The 25,772-nt window shown below is 43.2% G+C and overlaps 1 protein-coding gene across 10 annotated transcripts in view; it reads right to left on the bottom strand.

The window, feature by feature from the left end:
- Positions 1-4,414: 4,414 nt before the first annotated feature.
- The window catches only part of PKNOX2 (PBX/knotted 1 homeobox 2), a 726,589-nt gene continuing 705,231 nt past the window's right edge, over positions 4,415-25,772 (bottom strand). For 8 of the 10 annotated variants that reach the window (XM_074936667.1, XM_074936669.1, XM_074936674.1 and 5 more), the window contains 2 exons: positions 23,475-23,653; positions 4,426-8,836 (listed from right to left, as the gene is read on the bottom strand). In XM_074936667.1, coding sequence (XP_074792768.1) covers positions 8,610-8,836; positions 23,475-23,653 — 406 coding nt within the window. In that variant the 3' untranslated portion in view covers positions 4,426-8,609. Of the gene's footprint in view, positions 8,837-23,474; positions 23,654-25,772 lie in introns of all 10 variants that reach the window. The other 2 variants (XM_074936677.1, XM_074936676.1) reach the window with 2 other exon arrangements.

Genomic DNA, 25,772 nt, shown 5'->3' with positions numbered 1-25,772 from the left:
AGTAGGGGCATAGCGAGCAGATCGAGGGACGTGATCGTTCCCCTCTATTCGACATTGGTGAGGCCTCATCTGGAGGACTGTGTCCAGTTTTGGGCCCCGCACTACAAGAAGGATGTGGATATATTGGAGAGAGTCCAGCGAAGGGCAACAAAAATGATTAGGGGTCTGGAACACATGACTTATGAGGAGAGGCTGAGGGAATTGGGATTGTTTAGTCTGCGGAAGAGAAGAATGAGGGGGGATTTGATAGCTGCTTTCAACTACCTGAGAGGTGGTTCCAGAGAGGATGGTTCTAGACTATTCTCAGTGGTAGAAGATGACAGGACAAGGAGTAATGGTCTCAAGTTGCAGTGGGGGAGGTTTAGGTTGGATATTAGGAAAAACTTTTTCACTAGGAGGGTGGTGAAACACTGGAATGCATTACCTAGGGAGGTGGTTTAATCTCCTTCCTTAGAAGTTTTTAAGGTCAGGCTTGACAAAGCCCTGGCTGGGATGATTTAATTGGGGATTGGTCCTGCTTTGAGCAGGGGGTTGGACTAGATGACCTCCTGAGGTCCCTTACAACCCTGATATTCTATGATTCTATGATTCTATGATCTTGGTATTTTAGTGGCCTAACTATATCACGAGAATGCTACAAAGTATTTGTGGGAGGATGAGGGAGATGGAGGAGAAGGAAAGTAAAAGCAGGGCAAATTGAATTGACTGGGAATCTGAAGGTCTGCTGAGGTGATGATATTAGGAATCATCCTCAGGTTACCCTTGCCTGGATAGAAATCTAGGAAGCAGCAGCTATAGGATAAATCAGCTAGTTCTCTCACTGGGTGAGCAAAACATTATGGCTACCTCTAACACTACCCAAAAAGGGGGCTGCCCGCAGGGATACACAGAGTGGATGGCAGAGCTTCTAACATAAGGCTGAGTTTTCAAGATACAGCCAGTTTCTTGCCCCAGATAATACTGTCATCTTAACTGTGCTAGGAGTTTAACACCTACGAAATGGGATCCTACATGAAAGCTTCCATCTCCTCTCTAACTGCACCAGGGGGATAGGTCTGTCTTTTCCATGATTAAGTATAGCTATTTCTCCACCTCCTACTGGAAAAACTTTAGGATCAGTTAGTGGCTTGCCAGGGGCCAAAACAATGTTACCATAGCGGATCAAAGGCCACAATGTGAATGTTTCAAGGACTAAACTGTTAATGTCAGAGGGGAGCTTGGATGAACTATGGCATGGGGAGTGTGACTGGGGCATCGGTATGTTGGGGTTTTGTAAAACTGTGTTATTTCAATTTCGTATTAACGTCTATAATGAACTTAATTATAAATGCTGGGATTTTGTAAAATTCCTCAACTTCTAAGCCTAGGGTATCTTGCCTGAATTTTATAAAACTGCTACAGACAAAATTCCAACATATTGAAAATTAATTTCCCTACACCACAAACACCTCAGCAGGTGCGTTGATTTCCTTGTATGAACAGTCCAATTCAGTTCTTTGGGTCTGATCATGCTGGCTGTCAAGCACGTGCATAAGCATTTGCACCACCACAAACTGAAATTTTATTTTTATTAAAAGCTTTTCTCTTAGTGGCATAAAATCACTTCAATTAAAAAAATGGCTTCGGTGTTAACAGTAAAAGGGGATTTAGACTTTTGATACATTAACAATGTCGTTGCAACCATTTTTACACACTTAGGCCCAAATCCTCAAAAATAGGAGCCTAAAATCAAGCTCCTAAACGGATATTTAGGGTGGGATTTTCAAAATCACTTAAGTGATTAAGGTGCACAAGCTGCCACCCAGCTGCAAACCCTGTTGGAGGAGTATAGCCTAGTCAAAGCATTTCATCTTGGCATGTAGAAGATCGCACAAACTATTTGGGGGACTGGGGATTGGTTGGGGATTGGTCTGCTTTGAGCAGGGGGTTGGACTAGATGACCTCCTGAGGTCCCTTCCAACCCTGAGATTCTATGATTCTATTCTATGATTCTATGATTTGCTTATCACTTTTGTGTTTGTGTTGTCTCCATGGTGAGGATGCTAATGAGGCCCTAGACTTATCTTTTTCCACACCGTTGAGCATTTTATGTGTGACACTTCTTGGTACAAAAAATTCTGTGTAAAATCTGAAAGTCTACTAGCAATTAGGAAACTATTAAAGAAACAAGTACAACACATCCATTTTAGCAATTTAAGACTATAAAATGGGAAGAAAGGAAAGAACTAGCAATATGTACATTAAAAGTCTGATTTTGATTAAAACTGATTTAAATAAAATAATGAATTTTTATTTTTAAAATTAGTTTTGTACACCCTGAATTAAATTATTGGAAAAGGATGGAAGACATCCACCAGCCATAGTCCTAGCCCTTTGAAGCTACTGCAGACTTGGTCCAGGAGAGAACTAGATTCTCATGACAAGTAGACCCATTTCTACGATCTCCAGTATTGACAGATCTGTTGGAATATCCATTGGCTGTGGTGCTATATTCTGGGGTGAGGCCTCTGATTGGTTCATGGTTCCTGCCAGTGGCAGCTCACAGACTCATAGACTTTAAGGCCAGAAGGGACCATCATGATCATCTAGTCTGACCCCCTGCACATTGCAGGCCGCAGAACTTCACCTACCCACTCCTGTAGTAGGCCCATAACCCCTGGCTAAATTACTGAAGTTCTCAAATCTTGATTTAAAGTCTTCAAGTTACAGAGAATCCACCATTTACTCTAGTTTAAACAAACAGGTGATCTGCGCCTCACACTGCAGAAGAAGGCAAGTCCCCCAAGAGTCTCTGCCAATCTGATCTGGGGGAAAATTCCTTCCTGACCCCACTATGGCGATCAGTTATATCCTGAGCACGTGGGCAACACCCACCAGTCAGACACCTGGGAAAGAATTCTCTGTAACTCAGCACCCCCCCACTCCTCCCTCCCTCAACTGTTGGAGATATTTGCTGCTCGCAGTCGCAGATCGGCTACATGCCACTGTAGGCAGTCTCATCGTACCATCCCCTCCATAAACTTATCATGCTCAGTCTTGAAGCCAGTTAGGTTTTTTGCCCCCACTGCTCCCCTTGGAAGAATGTTCCAGAACTTCACTCCTCTGATTGTTAAAAACCTTCATCTAATTTCAAGCCTAAACTTATTGATGTTTATCCCTCTGATGTATTTATAGAGAGCAATCATGTCACCTCATCCTTCATTTTGTTAGGCTAAACAAGCCAAATTCCTTAAGTTTCCTCTCATAAGGTAGATTCCTCATTCCTCTGATCATCTTAATAGCCCTTCTCGCCTTGAATTCATCTTTCTTAAACATGGGAGATCAGAATTGTACACAGTATTCCAGATGAGGTCTCACCAGTGCCTTGCATAACTGTAATACCTCTTCCCTATCTCTTCTGAAAATACCTTGCTGAATGAATCCTAGGATTGCATTAGCCTTTTTCATGGCTGCATCACATTGGCAGGTCATAGTCATCCTGTGATAGACCAATACACCCAGTCTTTCTCCTCCTCTGTTGCTTGTAACTGATACTTTCCAGATTGGATTCTCCCCAGCACATCAGATTCACTCTTTTCTTCACCAGATTCTTGCTCTGTGTCCTTGCCTGTTTGCTGAGGCAAGTTATGATAGTGTCATTGCCTGTCCCAATTAAAACAGGGCACCTCTGACTTAAATCCTCAAAGGTCAGCAGTCTTCCATAGCTCTCTGAGTCCCAGCACATTAGTATGAGATGTCCAGTCAAGAACTTTATCAGTCGCGTACTGGAAATCCTTCTTCTGTGGCAAATTGACAAAATATTGTTTGTCCAGAATGTTCAGTGTGTTTGGCATGCACATATTATGGTTACAGCTGTCTGCACACTCAGGGGAAGGGTAGGATGGGAGAGAAAGGGAATTTTCTAGAAGGTCTGGCTGGAGGCTCCCTCTGGTAGTGAGAGGAAGAAGAGCAGGTTTTCCTTATGGCTTCTCGCCCTCATGGAACTTTCACTAGATAAGGGGAACCCTGAAGACCTCCTTCATTCTCTCCTGGCTGCAATGCTAAAAGGGCTTTAGGGCTGTGAGGTTTTCTCCCAGGCCCCTGCAGGAGGAGGACAAAGGTACCAAGAGGAACTAGACTAGCCACTGGAAAACTGGCTTTGGCATGGAGCTCCATGGATGCTGCAGAGCTGCTTCTCCTGCAGTTTCCTCTAACGTTGTGGAGTTTGGTGGGAGGAGAGACCTGGTTTCAGCCCAACAGAACCATCAGTTTTGGTAGGAAAGAGCTGTATCACATAATGGCTGGTTTCAGTGCAAGTGTGACCCAGGCCCCAGCACAGATCCTGTTGGTAGAGATTCTCATCCTTTCCCCAGGTAGGAGAAGACTTGCATGAGTCTCAGATCTGACTCACAGGGAAGAAACCCAGTGGCAGGAGAGACAGAAAATCTTAACCTTTGCCTGGAAAAGCTCTGCTGTATAATTCAAGTGAAACCTTCCTACTCTCAAGTCCCTTGAGGGGCTGCCATGCCCTGTTAATGCAGAAGGATGGATCTGGCTGAATTGCAGGGAGGACTGGAGCTACAAGGGGATATTCTGCTGCCATCAACCTCTTCTCTGAAAGGAACTGTCTACATGTGTTGGAAGAGCAATGGAGCTGCTAATTCATTCTGTACTCATGGAAGCCTCAAGTAGAAAGACAAGAAGACAATAGTAAAAGGTTAAAGCAGGAAAAAGAGCAATGAATTAGCCCGAGGTGATGTACTAAGCAATCTCAGAATTTTTTATTTTATTGTATTTTACTTTACTTTATTTAAAAATCCATTAATTTTGTTAACCAGCTGTGAGCATATTGGACTCACAATCCAGGTATGGAATGCCCAGAAGGCGCAATGTGATCTGTAACTCTCTCTTGGATAGACTGAAATGACTCTTCAGACCTGCATATCTGTTCCTGTTGTCCAGACACATACTGCACTTCTGGATTTTGAGAATATTTTCAGCTTAATTGAGCAGTTTATTGGTGCCTTCTCTGAGGCAGAGAGCTCTTGTCTTCCAGTCATTCTTAGCAGGTAGTTAAGGTGGTAGCTATGATGAATGGCTAAAATTTCATACATAACCTTTGAGAATTACAGCAATTTTCAATTTTGAAGCCTGCCAAGGGGAATCACATTCAGAGAACTCATGTCTTGGGTAACACTGGGTCCCTTTCATTGACCTAGATTTCTCTTATCCTTTATTCCTAATCCTTAATCAAGAACATATAAATAAACTCACAATAAGATACAGCTGCAAAATCTCATCTGATAGCACTTTATAATAAATGGACATGAATTAATACTAGATTACAATGAAATTTCTATGAAATTACATATTACATTCACGCCATATCAGTACTGAAAACAGGCCCTTATGCCCATTGCCAGTCCAATAAATTCCCAAGGAATTATCTTGGATTCAACCCTTATTGTAGATAATCAAACCTCTCAACTCTCAAGAGGCAAAAGAAGGAGCAAACTGGAAACTATTGTTCAGGGGCCAGGAAAAATCATTGTTACAGAAAAATAATACTTAAAAATGGAATCAAACTCTGTCATAAAACATTCAAGTCACTGAAACTGTCTCAAAACTCAGTGTGTGTTAGTTAGCTCCATCAAGAATAAGTTGTGTACACAGTCCTTAGTGCTGGGCTGGTGTTGGTGTGTGTGCATATTTAAGTAAGAATATGAACCAGAAAAATAAAGCTTCCATCCTAGCTGTCAGCTGGCTGGAAATTTTCTGCCAAACCATTTTTTTCATTCGAAAAGGCAGAATTTTCAAAACCAAAAATTTTCACTGAAATGCATCATTCTCAACGGGATGATTTCTCAGGTCCAGTATGGAATTTCTGGGAAGAGAGAGAGAGAGAGAAAGCCAGGCAACAGAGACCATCTCTCTCTGGTCCAATTAACATTTAATTGTTTATACAAAGTGGCACAGCTCCAACAGGTGAGAGAGACTGCAGCCATGTCTACACGATGGGTGCTAGAGTAGTACGGCTATAACACTGACAGTGACACTTCCTACACTGATGTAAGGGGTTCTTCCATCGCTGTAAGCAATCCACCTCTCTGAGTGGCAGTAGCTAGGACAATGAAAGAAATCTTTCGTCAACCTGGCCGCATCTATCCCAGGGGTTAGATCAGCATACCTACATCACTCTGGGGGTGTGAATTTTTCAAACCCATGAACACTGTAGCTATGTTGTCCTAACTTTGAAGTGAAGATAAGACCCAGCTCTTTTGCCTGTTGGTCATGACATTTCCCTAGGATGTGGAGACACAGGTCCAATCTCTGCTTTGAATTAGAGCAGGGCCTGGAATCTGCATCTTCTACCCCACAGCTGAGTATCCTAACCATCAGGCTACTGGCTCTTGAGCGGTTGCTCTCAGATGTGCAAATGTCAGTTTGCTTGTGTTCTTATATGTCAATTGATTGTGGAATGGAATTCTTATTTTCTGGCTGCCCTAATGCCACTGCATTTTCAAAGGGGAAATGTGATCTAATTATGGCATGGAAAGGAAGCAAAACATATTGCTCTATAACACTGATTATAAATAAGATTGTTTCTTTCTCAAATTTCTATTAAAGCTTCCACTATCAGCTCATGGTAGGGAGGAATACATTCATTTCAGAAAGCCCTTCCTCAGTCTCAGTTACTGACTGCTCCTCAAAGATGGAATTTGGAGGTCCCCAGTTGTTTTGCTAACTGTCATTCTCAGCCTGTTGCCATCCAAGGCTTGTCACTGAAATTGTTCTCCTACAAATGAACTGAAAGTTCATTCAATGAAATTTTATGGACAACACAACCATATTCAGTTCTACCATTCACTACCATGGTGTGTGGAGAGAGGAGGAGATTGAGTGCAAGTGATGTTTTGGGGGTGAAGTCTCTTTCTATCAAGGGGAGTTTATTTCCTTCCTACTGTGTGAATACTAGAGGGCCTTTGTTGCCATTTCTGTGCTTATATCCATAATCAGATTCTTATTTGTTTACTATATTTGTATATATGTTAGTCAGGTCAGCAAATGTTTCTGATATCAGGAAAGTCTTGTCTGTGATTAGTTTTGCCAGTGCTTCACGAAATGTCTTCCACATTCAGTGAAGAAAACTTTTATGGCTCTGATCCCACCTTCCTGCTATTAAACATAGCTAAAGCTATGTCCACACTGCGGTAGGGAGAGTACTTCCCAGTGTGGCTAGACAGACACTTGTTAGCTCTGCTATTTTTAGCACACTAACTTGAGCAGAGCTAACAAGTGTCTGTCTAGCCACACTGGGAAGCGTGCTCCCTGCCGCAGTGTAGACATCGCCTCAATGAGCATCTTATTTCAAGACGGCTTTTCGTCAATCTCTCGGCAGAATGCTTTACCTGAGAGGGATAGCTGGTGGGGATTCCACAGAAGAGGCTGAAGTAATGCAAGGGGCATTTTTATATTTCACCATCTGGAGAGCAACTTCAGCTAGCTCAAAAAACCTTTTCCTAGTTCAGAAATCCATGAATTCTCAAAACCAGGAGATCAAAGAGAGATGGCTTGCACTGTAGCATAGCAGAATATGAGATTGCTTTCAGCATTCTGAAATCTGACTATGTTTCAGGTGAACAAGGCAAATTTAGCATTTTTGTCAATATTTCATTAAAACATAAGAACGCCCAATTATTTCTTGAGTATTTGTGATCTTCTAAACATTTAATGGTACCTAGATGGCATCACTTGAGGGCATTCTTGGTCATTTGACATTGCACCTATAGCCTAGAAATTTCACTGACTGTATCACAAGCAGAACATTAAATTAAAAGTTTCTAAGTTTTCGGTTCTCTTACAAAGGCTGCTCAGCTCAGAGTCTGGTGCCCAGTCATCAGACCGATTTACACCAGCATGTGTGTCCCCCGTCTGTACTTCCTGGGGTTTGTCACTCTGGTATAGGAGGAGATGAAAGTCTGAAGAGTTGACATTCATTTAATCAGCACTAATCAGGAATCTAAGTGGATCCAACACTAAAGTCTTTCAAGGTTCAGTTTTAAATTCTGACAATTTGCAAACTCTGATTTCCCTACAGTTAGATATTTATAATCATTACAATCTTTTACTTAGAAAAAGCATCAATCCTTTTGCATCTATAAATCTTTCATAAAAGCAATGAAAATGAAAACAGACCTGCCTCTCACCTGCATGTCAAAAAAGGCATTGCATGATAACATCCATCAAAGACTCAGTCATACAGAAAACAGCTTGCCCTAAAAACACTTTTGTTCTTATCAAAAACAACAACAACAACAACAACAAAAAACTGGCCACAATATGTGCCTTGTAAACATGTGTCCTTCACTTAAATAATAACCCTGCACATTCTACTGGTCTCTTAAATGTGCACTCTTGTCCATAGCTGCAGTGTATTGCAGGCAAGCAGGACACTTTGTAAGGGTATCATTACTTGATTTTGTCATACATAATTTTTAAAGCGATGTGGGGGGCTTGTATGTCAAAGATCAGGGTTCCTCTAAAATTCCTCAGGCTGCTGATTTAGGTAGGCAAACATCTTCCCAGGAGGCATCTGCTCTACCGTAAATCAGGGAACCTTCAATTCTTTACTACTCCAATGAGTCACTCTGCTCCAAGCCAAGGTCACTGACATTCGTTGTCTGGAGCTCATCATTGTCTTCCTCCAGTTCTTCTTCTTCTTCTTCCTCCATTTCATCCTCCTCCTCATCTTCTGTTCCATCAAGTGAGTCGTCATGAGCTGCCATCATGGCCTGCTGCATAGCAATGGTAGCATTATCGGAAGACAGGGACTGCAGGTTGTCCATAATTAAGGAGCCTAAAATGAAAATAACACCTGATATAAAGAATTACATTTGCACGTTTTACCTTGCGGAGGCAACAATGCCATCTGACAACAATGCCATGACTGCTGACTTGCTATGGACTGATCCACATTGGTTGGCATTTGCCGTACCTCCCATTCAATACGAGATGTGAAAATCAAACCTTCTCTTTAATCTAATACATTTTCAGTCGTAATCACAGATTTACACATCAATATTTCTGGTAAAACAACATAGCAGCTGAATTTTCAGTAATAAGTTTGAATCTGACATATTCAGTGTGGAAAACACTACTATCAATACATGGAAGTTTTATCTGAGGATCTAACAGAGCTTTAAAAAGATGGGTATTATTATTAATTTATTATTATTATTATTATTATTTAGTATCCATATTGTAGAGATGGGAAAACTGAGGCACAAAGGGACAGAGGCTGAAGTGTTCAAACTCGTACGCATACATGTTGAAGCTGAAGTTTCACAATTCTGGAGGTTTTATGCTTAGTGGATTAATTTGCATATTTTATTACCATGCATCACCTTATTTACATACATGATATAAAATGTCCTAATGACCAGAACATGAGCCTGGTAAAACTGCAGCCTGGAAGGAACTTTGAGAACATAAAAACTTCTACTGGAGAGGTGACTGACAGTTTCTTGTGGCTGTGGCCTTTGCTGCTCCTTGCCCAAGGACTGGACAGAAGGGCTGTGATTGAGTTTCTGATACTAGCCATTGATGGTGGCTGCTGCTTCCCTTGTCTGGGAGGGGGATCAGGCTGCTTCCTGCCATCAGCTGGGAGATGCTCTGACGAGGCTGCCAAATGTCTAACTGGCTGCTCATTGCCTGACTGGGACACGCTGCTCTTGCTGCCAATCCCTGGTTCCAGCTTGCAGATGCCTCTGGGCAGGGAGAAATGACTCTAGTGTCACTCTAGCCAGACCTCCAAGTCTAACCATGGAGATCCCCCTAGAACCACTCTTCCTGTGGAGATGAAGCCAAGAGCATCTCTGCAGTTCTCAAGGAGATTTAAGCTCTTCCGAAGGAGCAACTCAGAGGGCAGCTGTAAACAGGAGCCTTCTGGCTAAATCAAGAGTCTTAACAGGTCTGTGTGCACCTGGCATCTGACAGTGCTGCCAAATTTCGCAAATTTTGCATGAGTCTTTCAATATTTGATGTTGTTCTTGAAGCCCCTTCTGCTGGAGTCATATCAATATATGAGAATCAAAGCTTTCATTCAAATAACAAGATTCTAGCCTTCATGGTTGTGGAGAAAAACCTGACAATGTGACCCAAGACCACCCAAAAGGCTCAGGAACCAGGAGGCAAATAAAAAAACCCTGACTTTTTATTTGTTTGTTTGTTGGTTTCAAATGTTCAATTTTTAGCCAATCGCATGATTTTGAGGGGCCTGATTTGTAATTTTTTAATGCTTAGGTTGATGGCACTGGACACCTCCAGCCCAAGAGACAAGTCAAGGTTTTCTGGGGTGCTGGTACCAGAGCTCCCACGGACTGATGCTGTGGAGTGCTAGGTGAACACAAGAACTCAGGGACATGTGTATGGTTGCTTGAATATGTCAGGCATTTCAGAGTCTATTCCCAGAAAGGCTATGCACTCACGTCACCAACCTGCTGCTTCTTTACACTTTGCTAATATTTCTCTTCTAAGCAACACTTTAAGGTTGTTATCATTATACGTATTTATAACTGCCCATCACTGTAATATCTGGATCACACTTTACCTTGGTTACCACCAACCAAAATGAACCAGATCCCCAGCTGATGTAAATCAGTAGAGCTCCACTGAAGTCAACAGACCTGCACCAATTTACACCAGCTTAGGATCTGGCCCAATATCATCCCCAAAACACTGGGCAAACATTTTGTTCCTTCACACTACAACTGACCAAACATGTCTAAGACTAGCGATGGTAAATAGCAATCTGTGTTAAAAGAGCAGAACAGTGCACTAAATACATTTACACCTGGTACAATATTGGGAGGAGCTGCAAACACCTGTGAGGATAAAAGAATCAAAAAGTGATCAAAAAAGATTGGAGACATGGGCTGAAAATAATTAAAACAGACTCATCTTGGAAAAATACATCCAATACACTGGGGAAACTAACCAGAAACACAGAGAACAAGACAGGCTACTGCCAGTGAGTTGCAATAGTAAAATAGTTGTGCTGAAAATGGAGGCCTGAATCTTGCCATTTGCTCCACTTGAATGCAGACAATTCTGGAACTTGTTCCCTAAAGCCCAGCCCAGGGTCAAAACTCTGATCTGCTTCCAAGTTCCTAAGAGAGAAGGGGAAACCCACTGTACAGATGGATGGACAATAAGGGTTTAGAGAATGACTTGCAGGAATAGCACGAATAAGCTGCAATTTATAAGAGACAGGCTAACAGACTGGAAATATCTACAAGGTATTAACACTAAGGAGGAATAGAAATTACTTAGTGACATACAAGAGATTTAACTAGGATAAACTGGATGAAATTAAGACAGGGAAAAGTTAGGTTCAACATCAGGGAATCCCTGTCAGTGAGATGGATTTGGTATGGAACAGTCTCTGAACACAAATGGAGCAGGCTCCATTGCTTGGGACACTTAAAATCAGACTGGACAGAATACAGGGAAATACCCTGTAAGGAACAACCCTGTATTGCACCCATTCTTGGGATGTGCACTGGATGACCTAACATGTCCTTTCCACCTCTAGATATTATGACTATATGATTGCAATGCAGCCTGCAGTCAGTGGGGAGCCTAAACAGAAAGCAGTGAACCTACAGGCTGCTGGATTTCAGATTTAAGATGCCCTGTTTCCTGCTCCTGTGAGCATCACCCTTCGTTCTGCTAGCCAGAATGTATCTTCTGAGCACAGTTGTCATGGTGGGACATCAGGGGAGAAGTAGTCTCTGAGATAACTGGGGGCTAGACCAGGGCAGGTTTGCAAAAAAGGGTCCAGAAGGCAAATGAAGTATGTCAGCATCCCTAGGTTTTGGGGAAAGGGAGGCTAACCTCCACAAGTACTTCCACCTCTAAGCCTTCAAAACTCATTAGTAAGGCCCCTCAAAAATCCAGGAGATTGGTTTAAAAATCATGTTTTCAAGCTTTTCTCCACAACCACGATTTACTTAAAAATAAAAGGTGGGGGGAGAATGCTGAGATTCTCATCTAAGCACATGCCTCCATGAGCTGGGGCTTTAAGAAAAACACCTAATACTGTGAGACTCACAATAACATCATGAGAACTCCAAGAGCTGGCAACACTGAATGTTACGCCTCTCTGCTTTTCCTTCGTCTTCTCTCTGTTTCTCACTTTCATTTTCACATTATTGCACTTGTGATTATTTTTCTCCCTATTTTGTAAATGTCTCTGCATCTCATCCTCCCCTTTTCCCAAATGCTCCTTCTCATCTGGAGAGTTATGACTTTTAGTACATTGGCAGGGGCCCTCAGTGTTTGCTGCTCTTCACTTAAGCTAAGGTCAAAAGCAGTAATGAGTAAAGTAATAACACCCCCCCATCTTATTAACACACACACAGAAAAGCCTTGCAAATCAGATTGTAAAATCTCTGGCTGTTTGAATTATTCATTGTTTAATCTGTTTTTAAAACATATAATATTGGGAAAGTGCAGGATAAGAAACTATTCAAGAAAAGCAGTTAACACAACCGGGACATTCTATATGTTGGAGAGCATCCTGTAACCCCCATATTCCTCATTTATATATAATTGTAATACTGCATATAAAGCAGGCCATGTGAGGTATCAGGGGAAAGATTATGATCTGCTGAAAGTCACGGTTCTATCTAAATATGTATATCATTAATGCATATGAAGTTATGAGAATAGTGTTGTATGGTTATCACTAAAATATGCTGTGGGTTTTTGGAGGCGCTCAGATACTAGTTCTCCAGAGACAATGCCAAGGGAGGTAACGAACACCTGGGTGGATGCTGAACAGACATCACCAGCCATTGTCCAGCAGGGGAACTACAATTCAATGACTCACCTGTATAAGGCCACACCAGGGGAATTGCTCAACCTTGCTTGCCTGAGGACCCAGCAATGCCCACCACACAAGCCTGGATTTGTGTTCTCCAAGCACATGGGTCAGAACACAGGGCCCCATGCTTGGCCTTTCTCCTTCCCCCACCTATGCTGCAAGCAACAAGGACACTCAGAAGACTGAAGACCCCAACAGAGGAGACTGGCCCAGGTCTCAAGGGTGAAATCTGTGTACTATGAACTGCAATATCCAGCGGGGTGAGAAAAACTGCTTAATCTAGATGTTGCCCAGTCTAATAGGGTTGAGAGTTTAGACTGCATGCTTATATTTTGTTTTATTTTGGTAACTAACTCTGACTTTTTGCTTATCACTTATAAATCACTTAAAATCTATCTTTAGTAGTCAATAAATTTGTTTAACTGTTGATCTTTACCAGTGAATTTTCTTGGAGTGTTTGGTAAACCTGCTCAGATTTACAAAGGCTGGTGTATATCCACTTTCTATTGATGAAGTGGTGAACCAATTAATAAATTTGCACTGCTCATCTTGAGCAACGCAAGATGGTATATTCCTGAGGTACAAGGCTGGGAGCTGGGGGGTGGGATTTGTCTGGTGCCTTTCTCTGTGATTTATGAGTGGCTCTGGCAGCATTCAAGATGGCTGTGGGGTTCCACATGTGGTTGTACTGAGTGATAACAGCCCCTGGAGGGGTTTGCTACTTGTCACGAGCAAGGCACTGTGAGAGACAGCCCAGACTGGAGAGTTAAGGGGGCACAGCAGTCCCATGGTCCCAGGCTGCACCCTGGGGATCCTGTCAAAACAACATCTGCTTGAATTATTTATAGCAGCATCTTCAGAGAGCAGGGGAAATGCAATCTGTATATCTGTGATATAAGTGAAGTTTAGAGCCAGTGCTGCCTACAGCAGCTGAGAAACAGCTTTTAGTCTAATAGTGACAAGAAATTTTAAGAGGTGATTTTGTTAAATTTTCTGGTTTTTATCCAGTTGAAAAGTCAATGATTTTATGCAGCTTATGTCCCTATATGAATTCTCAGTGTCTTTCTGACTCTAATCTAGGACTGACAACTTCATGACTTGGCCAACTCTCAAGATATCGCAAGATTATTTTTTAAATATTCCTGGCTGATGTACCAGTCATTAGGAAAGCACTCTGCAGCAGTCCATGAAGACCCAAAGGGAATTTCACAAACCTAGTGAGAACCAGATTTATGTTCCATTAATTCATGAGTTTAAGAATTGGCGGATACAAACTTCTTTCTTTAAACAAGAAATGGTCTAGTTCAACCACATTCCCAGTTGGGAACCCTCTTCTCCAGTGAGGCACCTAAGTCAAGTTGGCCCTTTCTTATGAAAAAGCAGAAAGTGACATTCAGAATGCCCAAGAGCCAGGAATTGGCATGGGAGACCTAGTTTCAAGTTCCTGATCTTAATCAAGTAGAACAAGGCTTTGAATCGAGGTCTCGCACACCCTAGCTGAGTGCCCTAACCCTTAGGCTATTGGGGTATGCTGAGGAGTTGGGTTTGGATTTCTCACAAGAAAAGACTGGATTTGGTGCCTAGCTCTAGCAGAGGGTTCATGGCAGAGATGCCCAGGGAGAGGGAGGCGCCTCCCTTCAACCTGTCAGTCAGGCTCCTAAGGCCCAGGTCCATGGGAGTTAGGCACCTCATCACCTTTGAGGATCTGTCCCTTTTTTCTCATTTCACTCCCGACCTGCTCAGTTTGCTGGCTTCTGAAAGCCCCTTTGTTGGTGCCTGTGACATACAGCTCATTAACAAAGGGTCTCTGGTTCTTTCCAAACAACACTCACCTCAGACCTGACAAACTCACCACACCAAACACATTTTACAGGATATTTATCCATCAAGAGCAACATGAACAGTGTCTACAGAGAACTCGTAGCATTTCAAGATTCATAATCATTGCAAAATGTATGTCGGGTGAATTTTAAGAAAAAATTAATTTATATTGAAATGATGGTTTACGGACTAGGAGTAGAAATTAGTCACCAGTGGTTAATGTGTCTTAGTGATGGCCCATTTGCATTTTGCAATGCTAAAACTTTCAGTGGAAAAACATCAGAGGCAATTGCAAACAATTGAAACCATGTGAGGGTAAGAAAGGAACTTCACAACAAGACAGGGTTTCTGGGAACAGACACAAAAGGCTGTTTTCAGTATAGCACAGGAGAAGGAGAAGCACTCTGTATCTACTCACTGAGGAAACCTCTTGTGAAGTGGTGGTGTTTTCATAGAGTTTGGATCCTCATTCTTGGGTACAACAGTCTGAACTTTGGGAGGAAAACCTACTTTATTAGACACAGGTTTTCATTTATGATTTTGTTTTGCCCACAAAGAACAGTGATAGCAAGTTATTCTTGCCTGGTGTTTGCCTGTCCCTAAGATTAAAGTCTCCCCTGTCCAGTGCTCCATCTGGCAATGAGGATTCCCTGAACTCTGGCCTTAAAGGCTATTTGTTTCCCTCACTCTCTTTTGTTTCTAGTAGAATCTCTGTTCTTCCTTAAATAACCCTTCTTTTGGTTCATTACAAGTTCTATGTGGTTTACCGGAGCAGTGGTTTACAGTAAAACTGGTAAACTGCTCCTTTCGGGGGAGAGGATCTGGGATTTCTGTGAGTAGCCAGTGACAGGGACTGAATATCAGGGGACTCAGGGACTGTTAACGTGCAAGGCAAAAGAGAACTGGCACAGCCCAGAGGAGAGTGCCTGAGTGGTTGAAGGCTTGTGGTGCAAGGGAGTTGGCATGCATGCACATGGCAAGGCTCTCTCTCACTGAGGAAGGGGTAACAAGGTGACTTTCAGTCCGGGGTGTCCCAAGAACCTAACTCTCCCCAGGCATTGGATAGGAAGCCTAAGTGCTTAACTTGGGGTTGTGAATTTGATTGGGTGGCAGGGTACCTAGGAATAAGATGATGCAACGCCTAAGTCCCCTTGTGAATCCAGCCCTTAATTTCTCTGTGACTCAGCTCCCCATCAGTAAAAATGGGAATAAAAATATCTCTCACAGGGCTGTTGTGAGGATAAACACATTAAATATTGAGAGGTGCTCAGTTGGGCTATCTAAGTTCCATAGAGAGGTCCCCTCAATCCCCATCCAGGGCCCTTTTCTCTAGACCATATTTCCTACCTAACTTCCAACAGCTGGTGTTTCAAGTGTGATGAGCAAGTTGACCTTAGGCTGATCCCATATAGCAAAAAATCCCCTAAGTCTTTAATAATAGAATTAAAGGTTGGTTTGCGGTCTTCGAACAATATTACAAATGGTTCTTTAGCTAAAGCTGTTGTTTTATTCCTAGATTCCCAAGCCAGAAGGGATCTTTGGAAGCATCTAGTCTGATCCCTTGCATAGCAGAGGCCAAAAACCTACCTCACAATAATTCCTAGGGCAGAGCTTTTAGAAAAACATCCAATCTGGATTTTAAAATAGTCAGTGATGCCACAATGCTTCTTAAATTGCTCCAATGGTTCATTACTCTCACTGTTAAAAAATTTACACCTTATTTCCAGGCTAAATTTGTTTAGCTTCAAATTCCAGTCATTGGATCATGTTGTACCTTTTCCTGCTAGACGGAAGCACCCATTATTAAATATGTGTCCCCCGTTTAGGTACTTACAGACTGTAATCAAGTCATCCCTTAACCTTCTCTTTGTTAAGCTAAATAGATTGAGCACCTTGATCCTTTAATCATTCTTGTGGCTCTTCTCTGAACCCACTCCAATTTATCAACAGCCTTCTTGAACTGTGGACACCAAAACTGGACACAATATTCCAGCAGCATTCGCACCAGTGCCAAATACAGAGATAAAATAAATTCTCTATTGCTCGAGATTCCCGTTTATGCATCCCAGGATCAAATTAGCCCTTTTGGCCACAGTATCACACGGGGAGCTCATGTTCACCTCCAAATCTTTTTCAGAGTCATTGCTTCCCGGGATAGAGTTCCCCATTCTGTAAGTATGGCCTATATTCTTTGTTATGAGATGTATATATATTTACATTTAGCTGTATTAAAATGCATATTTGTGCAATATCACAATATCATATTTGTGCAAGTGATCCAGATCACTCTGTATCAGTGAACTGCCCTCTTTATTATTTACACCCCCCAATTTTTGTGCCATCTACAAACTTTATCAGTGATGATTTTATTGTTTCTTCCAGGTCATTGACAATTCCCTTGGAACCCCACTGGAAACACTCTTGCTTGATCATGATTGCCTGTTTACAATTACATTTTGAGACTTATCAGTTAGCCAGCTTTGAATCAATTTACTGTGTGCCATGTAATTTTAATATTGATTTTCTATAAGTCTTGGAACATTGGGGACCTGCAATTACCTGGGTCATCCCATTTACCCTTTAAAAAATAGTTCTCATAAGGGAGACTCAAATCCTATTTACTTAGCCACAATGCCTCTTAGAAGGAACCTTCCATATCTTTGTGCTTGGCACTGATGTCTAAAAATGGGGTTACTCTCACACTGTTTCAATCTGCCTCTGGTGGCTGGTTCACAAAGACCAGCAACCTTCTCCTGATACCAGCTAATGTAGCTCAAATTGTGAAAGCCTGTGCTGGAGATGTGGGCTCAGACCTTGCTGATGCATAATGAGGGTACTTACAGATGCACACAACAGAATTATTTTCCTCTTTTTAAAAAACAAAAGAAATTACACTGGAAAAAGTGTCCAAATAATATAATTAAAACTGCAAAGTCAAGCACTTGAAACTTAGGAAATACCAGAGTTAAGATTAAAGAAAAAGAGTACTTGTGGCACCTTAGAGACTAACCAATTTATTTGAGCATAAGCTTTCGTGAGCTACAGCTCACTTCATCGGATGCATTCAGTGGAAAATACAGTGAGGAGATTTATATACACACAGAACATGAAAAAATGGGTGTTATCACACACACTGTAGCTCATCTTAAGTGATCACTCTCACAGTGTGTATGATAACACCCTTTTTTCATGTTCTGTATGTATATAAATCTCCTCACTGTATTTTCCACTGAATGCATCCGATGAAGTGAGCTGTAGCTCACGAAAGCTTATGCTCAAATAAATTGGTTAGTCTCTAAGGTGCCACAAGTACTCCTTTTCTTTTTGCGAATACAGACTAACACGGCTGCTACTCTGAAACCAGAGTTAAGATTGCATTCCATTCCTTGTGCATATATATTATGATACAGTCTTTAATTACATGATCACGGGACTCTACCTTATTCAGCGCATAGGATGGATGGTACTCAGACACTGAATCTGGGTTGTGTAGGGAATGAGGCAGTTCTATAGGACCTCTACCTTACTTTCTCTAAAGTTGAAAGGCATGTAGAGAATGAGAGGGGGGACTGCAGGAAGAAGAATGGATGATTTTGTGATTCAGGCTGTAGCTGTCAGAAGATCGGAATTCTTTCTCCAGCTCTGCTTCAGAGTTCCTGTGTGATGTGGGACAAGTTATGTTAATCCACATTTCTATAGATGGCCACTAATTGTGTGTTCCTTACTCACCTGGGTCCGACAGAGAGACACCTGGGACTGATTTGCAGAAGTGCTGAGTGCTCACAACTGCAACTAAAGTCACTGGGAGTTGCTCAGTCCTGCTAGCAGTAATAGATTGTGGGCTGGAGGAATGAACATGGGGCTGGAAGTCAGGTGGTCCTGAAATCTGTCTTTGATAAATCACTTCATCTCAGTTTTCCCATCTGTAAAATGGGGCAAATAATACACTCATAACTTCAATGGAGTTGTGAAGATACATTCAATACTGGTTGAGAGTTTCAGATATCACAATGATGAGCGCCATAGAAAAGCCCAACAGGAAATTAATAATTTAATATTTGGCGCAGGATTTGGATGGTGGCACTAGATAAGGCAGAAGCCACACACAGAATGGTGAGAATGAAAGGAAAAACTGAATAGCTGCCTCATTCCCTGAGCATGGTCCTTCCTCTGTACTGAATGAGGCAGAGTCCTGTGGAAAAAGAGTATGTGATCATGTAATTAAAGACTATTATATTACATATGCACCGGCAACCTCAATTCTGACACTTCCACTTTGGGGCTTACTTTATCTTTCACTATCCGGTTGGTTGTTTTCCTGTTACATCCCCAGCACCTCAGCCCTACCCTGTGTGAATTCATCCATCTTATGTTCACACTCACTTATGCTGACCAATTAAACCACTATTTCCATCACCTTAAAATTTGCCTCTGGTGCATCTTAAAAACTAGCAACCTGTTTTACTACTTAGGGGAGCCAGAGTGCTGAGGCAACTAGGTCTACTGGATGGGGTACTAGACCTGGAGTCAGAAGTTGTGGCTGCTATTCCTGGCTCCCTTTGTATAATCCTGGGCAATCTGCTTCCATTCTCTTTCCCCTCCCACTCTTGTCTATTTAGATTGCAAGCTCTTTGGAGCAGAGAGCATCTCTCACGGTATCTTTGTTAGCACCTAGCACAGTGGGGCCCAATCTAACCTGATAATTCTTGGTGCTACTTTAATAGTAATAGTAACAGTAATAATAGCTAATATTTGTTGCAATTTAATGCTGGTGTCAGGCAGACTTTACGAAAAAATTGTAATAAGGAAGTTGTCTCAGAGCTAATGCCTACAACATTAGGCAAATTAGTAAACTGAGGATCATTACATTTTAAATGTTAAATAGTTTGAAAAATCCTACCCTACCATCCTCTTAAAAGATAGACTGCTGGTTATGACTATGGGTGTGATGTTGGAGAAATACTTAAAGAATTTTGTGAAATGCCCATATTAAAAATGTCACAGCAGTCTACGAGAATGGCCAATAATACTGAAATATACAAGGCTCATTGTGACATACTGATATAGCTGGAGCCAGAGGTTAAATAAAAGGGAACAGGTAGCTCCCAGTCATCCCCCTCTCCACTGACTGGAAGAACTATGCTCCTAAGACCTTCCCATTCTCCTTGGCTGGCAAAGTGATGACTCCTAACCAGGGGAGCTTCAGGGAGCAGCAGGAGATGTTGGTGCGTGGTTGGGAGACTTCCTGGGGCTCCCAACATTCCCTGAAGCATGCAGAGCTGTAGTAGAAAGAGCCTGAGACATGAGGCCAGATATAAGAGGCCTGGTAAGACCCAAGACCTGTACTAAAATCAAGTCCTGCTGATATAAGCAAAGTTATCAAGAGTTAGGCTATGAACAAAAGTGAGGCCCTGTTACAAAACATGCCTGCTTTCAAGTTCACAGAACCTGGCAAGAACCTGGCTAAGAAGTGGTAGGCACTGGACACGTGAATAAACACATTCCAGAGAGAGTGTGCCAGAACACCCTGATACAAGGTTATAGTGTAAACACACTTCCTGAAGATGATGCAAGGACACGCTGACCCCTCTGAATGACAGAGTAATGGATAGAGATGTTTTGATGGAGCTAACAGGTAGAAGGTAAAGGGTGGTAACTAGCCATGTCAGAGGAGCAGTATGTAACTTATTTTTATCAGTGTATAAAAGAAGGGTTGCAGAGGGAGTGTCTTTGGCTGGCCGAGGGGGGAATGGAAAGTCCCGCCGTTCACTGAACTGGTCCACTGTAATAGGCATACATGTGTTGGTGGTCCTGTAGAGTCTATGGGATACTAGGACCGTGCTTCATCAATAATAAACCTGGTCGACTGCCTTTCCACTGAACCGAGTCTGTGGTCTTCTTGGGCAGTTCGATCCAGGTCTGGTGTGTCAGCTACCTGGGCAGAGCTGGCACAGGACACAGTGAGAACACACACATAGCCAACAACTGGCAACAAGAACAATAACTGAGGGGAGAAAAGGAGACACCCCAGTTGGGTGTCACCTACCCACCTTACACTATGCAAAATCTCTTGCAATTTTAAAATCTTCTACAATACAGGAACCAATGGCCTCATATACAGGTAAAACAGGAGGAGTGACAAGAGATGTCTGCCGTATCTTTGGAGCAGTCTCCCAACACTTTCCTTATAGGTCCTCTCAGCAAGAAAATAATGGAACCACTCAAGATTGACTGTCTGGAACCATGTCAGCTACATCTCAGAGTCAACAATATCAAGTCAGCCGACAGATCTAGCAGAATTTGCATGGGTACTTGGTTCTCATTCACCTCCAGCAGAAGATCATTGAACAATGAAAGCAGGGTGACCAGATAGCAAGTATGAAAAATTGGGACGGGGGTGGGGGGTAATAGGTGCCTATATAAGAAAAAGCCCCAAATATCAGGACTGTCCGTATAAAATCGGGATATCTGGTCACCCTAAATGAAAGAAGCACAGTCTCCATTAAGTACCTAGCCTACAATGAGACAGATCACAGCCAAGCTAATATGAAGAAATCAGAGTGCTTTGAATATTTATGGAGTTGCTTTGGCATCCCTTTCTCACAAACTTCCTCTATTTATTAACATTACAAATGTTTAGAAAGGTTTCTTGAACAAGTGCCTTACAATAAACAGCTTCCTAAGAGAATCTGTCAACCCATCCTCCCAAAGGGAGACATTTAATGATATATCAGCACCCCCGGGGAGCTCAGCTTGGCCCCTGGCTCTGTGTACTGCCAGCGAAGGAAGACGCATGCTGTCCCCGGGAGGAAGGGGGGCCAAGGGCAGATTCAGAGACTGTGAGCAGCCCCGAGAGAGCGAGGAGAGCCACGATTTTGAGCGATGGCCCCTGGAGCTCGGGGGAAGGACGGCAGCGTGCCTGGATGGCCACCAGCTGCCTGCTCAGAGGAGGGGCCATGTCTGGGGGTGGTGGGGAGTAGAGTCACATGACTGACAAGTCAGAGCCCCGGAAGAAGAGCTAGGGTGACCAGCAGGATGTGAGATGCCGCCCCCGGGAGCGCTGGGAGAGGGGAGAAGCCATTTTGGAGGACCTGGAGCCAGCCACTGAAGGGGCAGGACTGGTATGGGGGAGCTGGTGAGCCCCAGGCCTGCATGCAGGGTCCCCCTGAGAACTGGCCTCCAGGTGCCTGGCAGCAACATCCCTCAGCTTGTGCTTTCACTCCTCAGGAGAGCGCTCAGCATACAGAGTTTTGTGGGAAAATTCTCTCCCCAGCCGGGCGGCGTGAGCCTTTCAGCTTCTAGACAGACCAGGCCCCACCTGGCCAGTGCTGCTCTGGTGCTCGCTCAGGGCTGCCCGCCTGCTGGGAGCGTGGCTGAGCGCTGGGGCAGGAGATCAGGAGTTGTGTTTTTAGCAGAGTTATTATAATCTGCACCTGAGCCCTGCACCCCTTTGTGGAGCGGGGAGATCCTGACTCCTGCAGGAAGAGGACGCCTGCCAGCAGTGATCATCAGCCCCTGAGCAGAGCTGAAGTGTCTAGGTCGATCTCTGAACCTGAGAATCATTCATGGAGTTGTCTTCTGCAGTTTCCACGATATGCTATGCATCCGATGAAGTGAGCTGTAGCTCACGAAAGCTCATGCTCAAATAAACTGGTTAGTCTCTAAGGTGCCACAAGTACTCCTTTTCTTTTTTCTTTTTACGAATACAGACTAACACGGCTGTTACTCTGAAACCATTCATGGAGTTGTGAGTGCACCATCTTTTAATTAGATACCCAGGCACGTTGTTTGGGAGACCCCTACTCCCTGAACTGCGTCCTTAAGCCAGGGATAAGGGTTTCGGGATTTTATTACTTGCTGCGTATTAAACCTGTGGAGGGACTTATCATCCTATCCCACATGTGAGTCTTTTGGGCTGTACTGAGCCAAGCCAGCCAAGTTGTGTATTGCTGCTACAGAAGATATCGTAGTCAGAGGTCATCAAGGGCCCCTGGGAAGTACGCGTACCAACTGGACACTAAATTTTACTTTTGCTCTACTAGGTCACGTGACTGGGGAAATTCATGGGTATTATCAGCATGGGCACTGGTGACCCTGAGATAGCCTTTTACTCTGTTATATTTATTTTCTCTTTAATATAGTTACTCTGTTGAATAGCTTGCATGTGTTTGTGTTATTTCTTGGGAGTCTCCAACTAGCTGACAAGTAAGTGGGGGTTACCTGTGGTTGGAATTTCCATTCCAAGCTGCCCCAGTGACCCTGCCAGGAAGGCACAAGAGGGGAGGAGGCACCACCAAATAAATTCATATGGGAAGAAAATAAGAAAGTTACACTCTGCTGAGCTGGACGCAGGATCCAGATGAACACAGCCCTGTCCATCAAAACCTGTAAGGAGACTGGTGCTAAAGCAGATAACTAGCTGGATGGGGCGTGACATATTTTTATTGATCATACTAGTCTCACTGTTTCTAACCTCGCTGTTTCTCCAGTAGAGTTTTGCAGCCAGGAGGGGCATGACTAACTGGTATGTGGTGATCTGGAGTCTCCTCAGTATATGCAGAAGTACAGTGAGAGAAACTGGATAAAATTCAAGAAAGAAGACCTCACACTTCTCCTCTCCAGAACTGGCATTACCCCATAGAAACTGAAAGCAAAGAGTGTGAATGTACCGCATGCTCGTTAACAAGCAAACATTCTTAATTACTGACATTAAGTACAATAACCAAGGCAGATGTGCACTACAGACTTCCCGAGTCAATCCCATGCCATGTCCCTGCCCCATTCTTACCGTCAGGATTGGTACTAGGATTGACTCCTTGTTGCTGCAGCACTCCAGCTGCAATAGAGTTGGGCCAGAATCTCTGAGTAGGACGGTGCTGAGATTTGATCTTCTTGGCTTTGGGGGCTGGATCTGGATTGCTCGCATCAAGCATGGGCTGCAGAATGCGCCGTCGGGCATTGATAAACCTTCCCATGGGGAAAAACAGGGAGTTACTTGCACTGTTGAAGATTCAGAATTATACAAGGTTTTCGAATAATTATCTTCTTTCACTTATTGACCGTGGGTAACATTTTCAAAAGCATCTGAGTGACTCAGAAGACTAAGTTCCTTTAATTTTCAATGAGACTTAGGTTCCTAAAGACCAGAGTTTTAAAAAGATTTAGAAATGGCTCAGCCCCAGGTGGCCCCCGCCTAGTGGAAGGTTTAGCCCTTGGTTAGGCAGCTCAGTTTCACCCAGGCTCCATATGGTGTGCCTGGGGATAGTTAAGTGCCGAAGAGAGAGATTTGCAGACGCTGGCCAGCTGAGTGGGAAGTGGCCTACATTAGCCAGGAGTAAAATGCCCAGGAGAAGGGAGGGGAGAGCAGCGAGTCTTAGGTGCACAAGCAGCTGCCCTGGTGCACCTGGCTGATGGTCCCTCTGCCTGGGATTCTCAGCTGCAAACCCTCTCGGAGTTAGACCCCTTAGACAGGTCACCTGATTAGGTAGCCTGTGCAGTCTCTGGCCATGTCTCCACTGCTCCATTGTGAAAAGAAAGAGAGGACTTGTGGCACCTTAGAGACTAACAAATTTATTTGAGCATAAGCTTGAGCATCAGTGCATCTGATGAAGTGAGCTGTAGCTCATGAAAGCTTATGCTCAAATAAATTTGTTAGTCTCTAAGGCCACAAGTCCTCCTTTTCTTTTTGTGGATACAGACTAACATGGCTGCTACTCTGCTCCATTGTGTGGACTAAGGGTGTGTGAATTGCAGAGCACACCAAAGTGTTGCACTCTAACTGCCCTGTGTAGACACTGCTAGTGCAAACCAAAAGTTACTTTGGGTTAACGTAATCCTCTTTCAAACAGGACTATGTTAATGTGAACTAGGTACCTTTTCATTCGCTGTTAGGCAGATACACTTTGGTGCATGCTGCAATTCACACCCCTATAGTCCACCCTGCAGCCACGTAGACAAGCCCTCTGTCTCCTGGTCATAATCAATACCTCTCACATTGTTCAGGCACCTAAACCCCTTTAAAATCTGTCTCTAAGTGCCCAAGTCACTTTTGAAAAGAAAACTTGGCTCCTAAACTGCTTAGGGCTTGTCTACATAGAGAAGTTACTGTGAAGTAAGCTAGGATGTGATTTTAAAGCACAATAGCTGTTCTGCATTCATTCCCCATGTAGACACTCTTATTCCACACCAAGAGTGCCTTTTTCTGCTTAGTCCACTTCCAAAGTAGTGAAAGCTAACCCAAAGGCAATGCAGAGTAAAAGTGTCCACAATGGGAGTTAGTGCAGAATAGTTCTTCGGCATTTGCTACTCCATTATCGCTATTCTGAACTATTTGCCTTTGAAGACAAGCCCTTAGGTGCTTTTCAAAAGGTTACCCTATTTCACAAGTAAGTACTTTGTTATAACTACTAGCAATATGCTGACTATTATCCTCTGTGGAAAAATAAAACACTAATTATTGCATTATGTATATTTTCACCAGCAGGGGGCACTGGGTGATTGCAAATGTATACAAGCTACTGTGGCTAGAGTTTACATGATATTACTAGGCATCAGTCAGTACAGGCCCTTGGTAGACTTAATCATTACTATAAGTAAACGTTCTCATTCCATATTTAATCATTCTACTGCTCAGTTTAGTTTGGCATTATTGTGTGCTGCAAATGAAACAGCAGCAGAATGAAATGACAGAAGTAATAATAAAACATAGTCCTGGCTGATGATGACCCCACATAATGACAGCAGCCTTCAACTGCCTGCTGGGGGGTCCAAAGAGGATGGAGCTTGGCTGTTCTCAGTGGTGGCAGATGACAGAACAAGGAGCAGTGGTCTCAAGTTGCAGTGGGGGAGGTCTAGGTTGGATATTAGGAAAAACGTTTTCACTAGGAGGGTGGTGAAGCACTGGAATGGGTTACCGAGGGAGGTGGTGGAATCTCCATCCTTAAAGGTTTTTAAGGCCCGGTTTGACAAAGCCCTGGCTGGGACGATTTAGTTGGGGTTGGTCCTGCTTTGAGCAGGGGGTTAGACTAGATACGTCCTGAGGTCCCTTCCAACCCTGATATTCTATGATTCTATGATAAACAGTAAA

Source organism: Natator depressus, chromosome 22, assembly GCF_965152275.1.
Source record: "Natator depressus isolate rNatDep1 chromosome 22, rNatDep2.hap1, whole genome shotgun sequence".
Classification (NCBI taxonomy): Eukaryota; Metazoa; Chordata; order Testudines; family Cheloniidae; genus Natator; species Natator depressus.
The sequence above is the reverse complement of the archived record's forward strand: the minus strand, read 5'-3'. Positions and strand labels throughout refer to the sequence as shown.